Source organism: Drosophila sulfurigaster, chromosome 2R, assembly GCF_023558435.1.
Source record: "Drosophila sulfurigaster albostrigata strain 15112-1811.04 chromosome 2R, ASM2355843v2, whole genome shotgun sequence".
NCBI classification, from domain to species: domain Eukaryota; kingdom Metazoa; phylum Arthropoda; class Insecta; order Diptera; family Drosophilidae; genus Drosophila; species Drosophila sulfurigaster.
Window position 1 is genome coordinate 30,615,048 of NC_084882.1, and position 8,952 is coordinate 30,623,999.

Sequence of the window (8,952 nt, forward strand, 5' to 3'; positions counted from 1 at the left end):
CATTGAATGAATTATTTTTGATATTAGTTAAAAGCACGATATCAGCTTGAGTTGGCATGATATTTCTTTTAGTTTAAGATGTAAAAATATTGAATTATTAATATTTATGGATGTAAAGAAGTCCATGAAGTTAGTAGTTGAATAAGCAAAAAGTGATTTAAAATTAGTGAAACTATTGTGTGGTGTTGAGTATTTAATTCCTTTTCAAAGAATTGTAACTATAATGCATTATTATTTATTTATTATGCTTTTAAAAGTGCACATAAAATGATTATAATTAACGTGTACTAACCCAACCTTCTATTTAGAAGTAATTAAAAGGAATACATAGCCTCAAGAATGATAATGCATAACATTAGCTTGGCTCAGAGCGAATTACTCGTCTTCTATTCAATTGGCATTTAACAGTTTTACATGCAATTAACACTTAAAGCCAATTGGCACACACACACGATGGCAAACTATACTCGTGTGTGTGTGTTTGTGTTTAGCTAAACTCAACACTTGTCGTAGTACGTGTTAATAAAACTAATTTTATTAGCTAACTGGTGTAAGTAGCGGTTTCCACACGTTGTTTGTCTGCACAGTCACTCTACAGTCTGTCTATAGTGTGTGTATAGAGTGTGTGTAGCGTATGTGTGTGTGTGTTTATAGTGTAGTGTGTGCTGCCTAAAACAACAAAACAGAGCACACGTTTGGCATTAATTTAATCCTTCCGCAAAATAAAGTGATACCGCCAGCCACTAACAAGGCAAACACATTAAATATTTATGCATACATCAGCAAACACACACAGAGATACACACACACACACACTCATAGAGACTGTCGCGAGAGGCATATTTACATATGTGTGAGGCTTTTAATTGCTGTCTTCAAAGGCTGAGGTAAGAATAATTGCAGGATTGGGTATAATGTGTCAGCGAGAGCTTGTTGTTGAGTGCGAGCTGCAAGTTGATTACATCAAAAGGCGGCAGATGAAGACAAAGGCACAGGAGACAGGAGACAGCAGACAGCAGACTGGATGCTGAAATTCCGTATGGAGGCATTCACACTTTGAAGTGTCAACAGAGGCAATAAGATGAGTAAAAGGAAACGCAGCAGCAGCAGCCACGTTATCCATCAAGACATCTTTCACTTTTGTCAGCGAAACAACAATGGGCCTTTTAATTACGTGTGTGGTTGCCTTTCGCTTTATCTCTCTCTTTTCTCTGAGTTTTATTGAGTGTGTGTGTTGCTTTGTGGTGTGCGAGTGTTTGTCTAGGGCGACAACAGTCTGATGTTTGCCTGACACTTTTGCTTTGGCCGCGACACTTGTTGGCCAACTTTTTTTCATCTAGCGCCTTTTTGCCACTGTCACTGCCTTTGACTTGACTTTTTGATGCCATAATTAGAACACACACTCTCAGCGTAGTCGAGCATATTGCTAAAGTGTTGCCGCTGCCCTGCAGGCCAACAGACCAACAGGATGTTAATTTCAATTTAAATGCTGGCCATCTTTTGACCAGTTCTGTGCTCAATTGTCACACACACGACGTCCTTAGCTGCAAGCGCTTTTTTTCGGCCATTCTTTGTTGCCACTCACAGTTGCCATTTCGATAGTCTCTCTCTGATATTATTGCCAGCAGATGTCTCAAGTCCAGTTCGTTTTGGCCAAAAGATGTCCAGCCAGGCTGCTGAACTGTAAACTGCCCTTGGCTATTTCTTGGCTTTTACTTTGCCTGCTGACCTTTGGCCGCAAAAGTCAGCTGAAACTCGTGCTTGCAACAACAGCATTTCCTGCCACTGACTTTAATTAGATTCTCGCCTGTCTCGCTCTCTCTAGCTTTACTTCTATGCAGTGGCCAAGGGGCATAAGGAATAGTTTTATAAGTTTTAAATGAATACATTTTATTTATTTAAGCAGAAGTAGGTTATTAATTAAGGAATAGAATTGTAAATGAATTTTGAACTTACAATTTTGGTGAGTTGTATAAAATCAATGCGAAAAAAGTTTAGTTTGTGTTGTTTTCTTTGATTAACTCCATTCATTTCAATATTTATCAGCGTCTATTTTTTGTAGATTTTCTTTTAAAATAAAACAAGAACAAAGTGATATCATTTTGTAATAAATGATTTCAAATGAAATAATGGAATTTCATTCCCAAACACAAAATAGACAAATTATACATAATATATGCAGGGAGAAAAGGATGTTCTAAAAAATGTTCAGTTTGACAACATTTCAATCTTAACAAAATTTTGTATTCAAATTTTCAGTCATCTTTCTGAGCTCACAATTTTTCTTTTTAAAAAGTTATGTATAGTATCTAAGCTTAGAAAAAATAAGGAAATAATTGTATTGAATTACTCATCAGAATTATATATATATATATAGCCGTATAACATTTTTAACAAAAGAAAAAATATTTCTGTTTAACTTAAAAATATAAATATTTATATTGAATTGCCATAAAGCAAAAGGTGTGAGAAATATGTAAATTTTGAAAAGTAAATATATGTATAGATGAAATGGCAACCGAGACCACAAGCAAAATATTTTCGATCAGCGTCTTTTGCTACTCATTTGGCTAATTAAAATGGCATGAACAAACAAGTTCGTACATGCGGCGAATTGTGAGTTATCGGCTGAAAATAGAGATGGAGATACTTCCGTTTGTCTACTCAAGCTATAGAGAGAGAGGGAGAGAGATAGAGAGAGCTGTCGAGCTGCTGCTGCTCGGTAAACTCATAATTCATATATCGAAGAGGGCAAAGCTTGAATGAACGCCGGAAATCACGTAGCAGCGTAAAAGTTGCCACGTTGCGTGTTGGATTTTAGCGTTATTGTCTTTTAAGCTAAGACAGAGTAGAAAGTAGAAAGTAGAGAGTCGAGAGTGGAGAGTAGAGAGCAGAGAGTGTGTGTATCAGTTTGCCCTGCTCAACCACAACAGCTAATTAACGTTAATTTATTAAATCAGTGTGCAAGTAAAGAGAGGGAGAGAGAAAGTGGTGGCTGCCAGTGCCAAAGATAAAAGTTTCACACGACTTACGCTGCTTACACCAAAGACCAAGACTGAGGCTCAAGCTTAAGGCTTCAGCTGCTGCTGCTGCTGCTGGTTGTGGGGTTTTTTCCTTAGCTGGAAAAGCATGAAAACCACACGCAGCAATTATTAATTCAATTATTTTAGCGCAAACAGCACCTAAGATGGCAGCAGCAGCAGCAGAAGGACCTCAAGCAAAGACATAAATGACTTGGTCTTATTTCAAGTGCTGTGCAAAAAATTGTGGCTGTCTTTGAGTGTGCTGCTGAAATAGAGTAGCACAAACACAATTAAGACAAGGAAAGTGGAAAGGAACGGAAAAGAAAAGAAAGAGCATAGTAAAGCAGGCATTGCGAATGCTGATGCGAAGCGTAAATAAAGTGGAAAATTTAATTAGCAAACTCGCCAGGAGACAGCAGCAGCAGTAGCAATGGGAAATCTCTCTATGAGTGTGCAAAAATTACAAGTTTTATATGTTATATAGAGGGAGGAATAGAAAGAGCAACTGTTGCCACCTGGCTATGGCGACTTGTTGGCGGACATGCAAATTAATAACAGCTTCCGTTTCCGGTCAAAAATTTTGTGCGGTGTCATGTTGTAAATTACAGCGAACGGCGGGCGATGATAATGATAATAATAATAACGATAATAAGCACGAAAAATGTTCTGTCTGCAAGCCAAACACATCCGCAACGACAAAACGTGTTCGTAACAACTTCCGCTCCCCTCTTCTCGTATTCTGCAAATGTCCTAAAATTTGACTGCTAACAAAAAAGTAGGTAAAATGTAAAAGTTTTGCAACTTAAAGTCACCTGCGCTGGTTCCCAAACTAGCAATAGAAACAACCCCTGGCCAGAGGCAAGGAGATGGAGATGGAGAGGAAGTCGAAGACGTCGCCCTTTTGTTTCAATTCACAGCAATTGCAACTGAGCAGCAGCTCATCAGGCATCAGGTATAATTTGGCCAGGGACTATTTCATTTTACGGCCAAAGTGGCACATTTGCATAAAGTTTTATTTTCTTTGACCCGCACTTGGGGAATTTTGCCATTTTGCCAATTTCCATTTCCATTGGTCTCTCTGTGTGTGTGTTTCGTTTGCATTTTGTTACTTTGTCTCCCAACCATGTCGCCGGTCTAGGAAGTGATTTCTATTGCCTTTTCTTCCCCGTCTCCAGTCGCATTTCTTTTATTTTACTTTGTCTTCAATTTGCTGCTGCAGCAGCGATTGAAATTCAATATCAACTGGTCGGCGACTTAAAGCTGTCTTTGCCTTGCTTTTCATAATGCTCTGCATGCTAATACTCTAACAAATGTTTGCACACGTCACACATCAAACTCAATCGAATCGTATCGCATCGAATTGAATCACATACAATCCCCACACGACACACGCCAACGATTGCCAATAAAAGGTAATTTTAAAATCAAACACTCGCCGAAAAATGCAAAGAGAGAGCAAGAGAGAACGAATGGGAAGTCGTCTCCGTGCAAATCCTTTCAATTGCTGCAATTTACAGGATAAATAGGATCAAAATCGAATTTAAACGGCAAACAAATTTTTCGTGATTTTGATTTTGTTGACAGAACTTTTCACTTATGTTGCAAAATAAGCAGATTATGTGACGACGATGTGGAGAATGTTTTCCCGCTGAGCTGGATAAGCTATCAAGGGTTGTCTGTGCTCCTTTTCTCCTTCTCATTTCTCCTTCCCCCTCAAGTCTATTGAACACCTTCAGCCCACAAGCAAGCAAACATGAGAAAATCATTCAAACTCCATTTGCATATATGTGTGTGGAAAAGCGATTCGCGCTTTTTGAAGCAGTTCTTCAAATATTTTAATTAAATTTGCAGTTTCAATTTTCGCACTTGAACGAATACGAACATAAAACTATCATATAGTATCTCTTCTACCTACTCAATGCCAAGTTGATTTTATTTATTTTTGTGTAGCTGCCGAGCAAGTTTGCAATGGAAACTTTTAGCAAAAAGGCAAGCAAAACTTCTTGGGCGCTAACTTTCGACACGAGTCCTTGGCTCAGCTCCTTTGGGGGGCAGCTCCACTGGTAGCATAAACAAGATTAATTTCACATGTGTATGGAACGGTTGAATGGGGGAGAAAGACTGAGGCTGAGACTGAGAGAGGGTGCTTCACTTATTACTTTGATTATGTTTATTTTAGTCATGAAATCCTAATGCCAGTTTCATGTGCACTTCATTTAATAAACTCGCACTCTTCGGCTTCTCTCACTTCAAAACTTCGCTCAAGCAAATTGTGTAGACGAAGCGCGAAATTATTATTTCCACTGAATTTTTGCCTGCGGTTGCCTTCTTACAAGTTTTGTGTGATTAACCAAGTGAAAAAACATGAGATTAGACAAAACTATGTGGCACTTGATTAGCGACTTTGTAGATGTGAATTCTTTGAATGCCATGAGGTGAGAGCTATTTAGTTCTTTTAGTGATTGTGAATGAATTCTTGGAAATGAGTTTCTGTTCCTACTTATTTTCTATGGTAAAGAGGTATGGGTAAACTCTTAAAACTCTTGCGATGTATCAATATAAATAATAAAATAATTTAAAGACCTTGCTTCGCTAATTTATTGTTTAGTGAGATCTAGAATAACTATAATTAAAATATAAAATTAAGTCTCAGTTTCTTATGAAATAATTCTTTACAATTCAACATCTGAACAAAATGTTTAAAACATTAAAACATCAATTACTTTCAGTAAATCCTTTTTTGAAGTTTATCAACAGATTGTGAAATATGGAAAATCTTTCAGATTCAAATATTCTCTTACTATTCGAGCAACAACAACTTTTCTCTTGGGTGTATTCATTCAATTAAGAATATAATCCTTATTTACTAATATAATTTAATGTTTCTATTAACAGCTAAAGCTTTTCTCATTACTCATACATGTTTCTCCTCCCAACTTTAGTCTAGACGAGTTTGTATAATTATGCACATTCATAATTGTAATTCGTGCGATTAATTCAAGCATAAAAATACGTTCTCACAATTTTAATATTAAGTGAATCCCTTTTTGCGATTAATGTCCACAATTGGGCTGATCACAATCGGGCCGCACGCAAAATTCAAATGGCCGCAACAATCTACAAATGCATCTGCCAATTTGCCGTAAGTTGGCGTGGCTCCAATAGCCAACAGCAATGGCAGCAGCAACTACATGAGGCAATGTGGCAAGTCGGCAGTCGACTTAAGTGCTTTTAATTATGTCCACGTTCACTTTAAACCCAATATCGCAAGTTTCCGAAATGCGCAAATCACAGCCGTGTCTGCCACGCCACACGCAGCGAGGCAGCGTGGCAGCGTGGCAGCAACCACCTCGCTTCTTTTGCCCCCGCCACCTGCAACTGGCGCTTTGGGGCGGGCAATTAACGAGAGCTGGGTGGGAGAGAGCGATGCTGCTGCTGCGAGCGATGCTGCTTTAAATAAACCATAACAATTTATGAAATTTTAATTTTTTACACTTAATAACACGCCGAGTTGTGCTCGAGAAGAAGCTGGCGCAAAAATATATAGAGACATCAATGTGAGTTGCCAGCGCAGGTGAAGGAAGGCAGGCAGCAAGAAGGCAACAGGCAGCAGACACTTGCAACTTGTGTGGCACGGCAGCAGACGCTGCACGTTGAGCATAATTAGAAACGGGAGAGCGAGAGCGAAAAGGAGACTTGATCTAAATTTAAACTTTTTGCCAGCACTGCGATTAATCGCACTTATGATGTGTGAATTAATGTTTTTATTTTTTGTGCAGTGATGACTTTTTTAAGTCCCATATTTATTTATCAAGCACATCGTCATCCAATTCGACGCGACTTTGCGGCAACGAAGTGATCGAACTGCAATCGGAATCAGGCTCAGGGTGCTCCAACTTGTCGTAGGTGTAAGTGCTCATGTCGGAGACCATTTGATCCATGAGCAGCTGTTGCTGCGATTGAAACTCTTGTTGCATGCGCTGCTGTTCCTCTGCCTGCTGTGACATCAGCTGATGGAAGCGTTGACGTTGCTGTTGCTCCATTTCATCGAGCAGTTTGCGCTTCGTCAGCTCCGAGTTGTTGTTGCCTTGACTCGATTGCTGCTGCTGCTGTTGATTTGTGGCCGCTTTCTTTAGTGCTGCCTCACGCTTGAGTGTGGCACGTGGATCGTAGCTGAGACGCCGCTGTGTGCTGCTCATGCCATCAGCATTCGCATGCGATGAGGCATGTGCCGCACACTTGTGTACTATGCTGCTTGCCACAACACTCTTCGGCCTGCCGCTCTTTGAGCTGCTTAATTTCTGCTTCGACTTTAGCTTGTGATCAGCCAGTGTTTGCTGATCTTCTGCCGCCATGCGCTGCTTGATTTGCATGTTGCTCATTGGGGCATCATCTGGTTTCGGCACAAGTGGCAAATTCATGTTGCCACTGGGAGAAATGGGCGCAGCGCAATCCGTTGGATGGCAACTTTCGCTGTAGGGATAAGAGTGATAACGTTTCCACAGCTGCGGATGCAGACGCTCCTGACGAGGCTGCGAACAAGTTTCCGAAAAAGATTTCTCAATTTTGCACGCGATCAGCGGTATGGTGGGAAAGCGACGCAGTTCACGTTGCGTATGCGTAATGTGCTGCTTCAACCGCTGTGTGATATTCAAGAGCGTCTTCATGGAAGAGAGTTCTTTGTTGTTGTCTTTAGTTGCCGCTTCCATGACAACTTCTTGAATAACCTTTTTCTCTTCTACGATTTCTTCTTTTACTTCTTCAATCTCTTTTGCTGCCTCAGCTTCCGTCTGCGTCTCGATCTCTGCCGTTGATAGCGCAAACTCTGCCGCTTGCTGCTTGATCACAGCTGTTTGCTGCTTCATCTCTAAACACTGTTCTAGTAGCAGCTGCCACTGCATAGCTTGTGGCTTCTTCAGATCAGTGTGCTTCACAAATTTCATAATTGCATTGCAACTGTTATCAAAGATCAAAGGTTCACTTCTTTGCAGCGTTTGCTTCAAGCGTCCCATGATGATCAATGGCTGCGCTCTCAGTTGCGAATCCAGATCCGATAAAGAATCTGTATTGGTGCTGGCATCCACAAACTGACGGCAGCCAGTGCGCATCCTAAGCGTAGAACATTTGCTTTGATTCGCACTTCTATCTCCATCACACAGTTGTCCCTCAATTTGCTTGGCAGCCTCGCGATGCTTTTGCATCTCCAGGCGACGCTCGGGCGTCATCTAAAAAAAAGTAAAGTAAAATAAAGAAAATAAAAAGTTAATACTTTTTACTTACTAGTGGCGGCATTATGGGATTTCCATTAATGGAAAACACCGAGCGAAAGTTCGCGCTGTTCTCTAGCTCATCAGCTTTGGCATTCTGCTCCTCGAGCTGTTTGGTCAATTGTTGCATGAGATCCATAATTGTGCAATAATCAACTGCTTGCAATATTTACGATTTACACTTTTATTTTTTTTATACAATTTTATTTTGTTAGCAAGCAACAATTAATAATAAACGAAACGACTTTGACAGTTGACAGCGGAGTAGAAGGCAATGCCAAAGTCTGCCGACTGACAAATGTGAAATGTGTTTGCCGAAGCATGAAGCACAAAAGCAAGCAACGTGCAACAGCAACAGCAACACAAATAAAGTCCACTCCATTACCGGCATGTCCTTTGAGACGAAGCAGACGAAGTAAACTTGTGTGCACTTCCGACCCCAACAAAACACCACAAAAAAGGACTACGAATATGTTGGAAATTTTTGGTACTAGGTGTGATTTGTTTTTTAAAATTTGGCAGCGAGACTTGCAAGAAAAATGAAAAGCAAACAAAATGGCAAATGCGCAACGGTGTACAAGGAAATGGAAAGTGGAGGGCAAAAAGGTCTGTCCGCTTGACGTTGGCCAATTTGTCGCATTGTCCACCCGCCTGCAAACAGT

The 8,952-nt window shown here is 40.1% G+C and overlaps 1 protein-coding gene across 1 annotated transcript; it reads right to left on the minus strand.

The window, feature by feature from the left end:
* Positions 1–6,784: 6,784 nt before the first annotated feature.
* On the minus strand, positions 6,785–8,559 carry LOC133835614 (putative uncharacterized protein DDB_G0271606). The gene is made up of 2 exons (XM_062265627.1): positions 8,304–8,559; positions 6,785–8,248 (listed from the first exon to the last, which is right to left on the minus strand). The coding sequence occupies exons 1-2, from the start codon at positions 8,427–8,429 to the stop codon at positions 6,827–6,829; spliced, it is 1,548 nt and encodes a 515-aa protein (XP_062121611.1). The 5' UTR covers positions 8,430–8,559; the 3' UTR covers positions 6,785–6,826.
* Positions 8,560–8,952: the final 393 nt, after the last annotated feature.

Coding starts and splice junctions, on each gene's coding strand:
- LOC133835614 (XM_062265627.1), bottom strand. CDS start 8,429: ATGGATCTCATGCAACAATTGACCAAACAGCTCGAGGAGCAGAATGCC. Junction 8,249..8,303: donor ATCCCATAATGCCGCCACTA/GTAAGTAAAAAG, acceptor ACTTTTTTTTAG/ATGACGCCCGAGCGTCGCCT.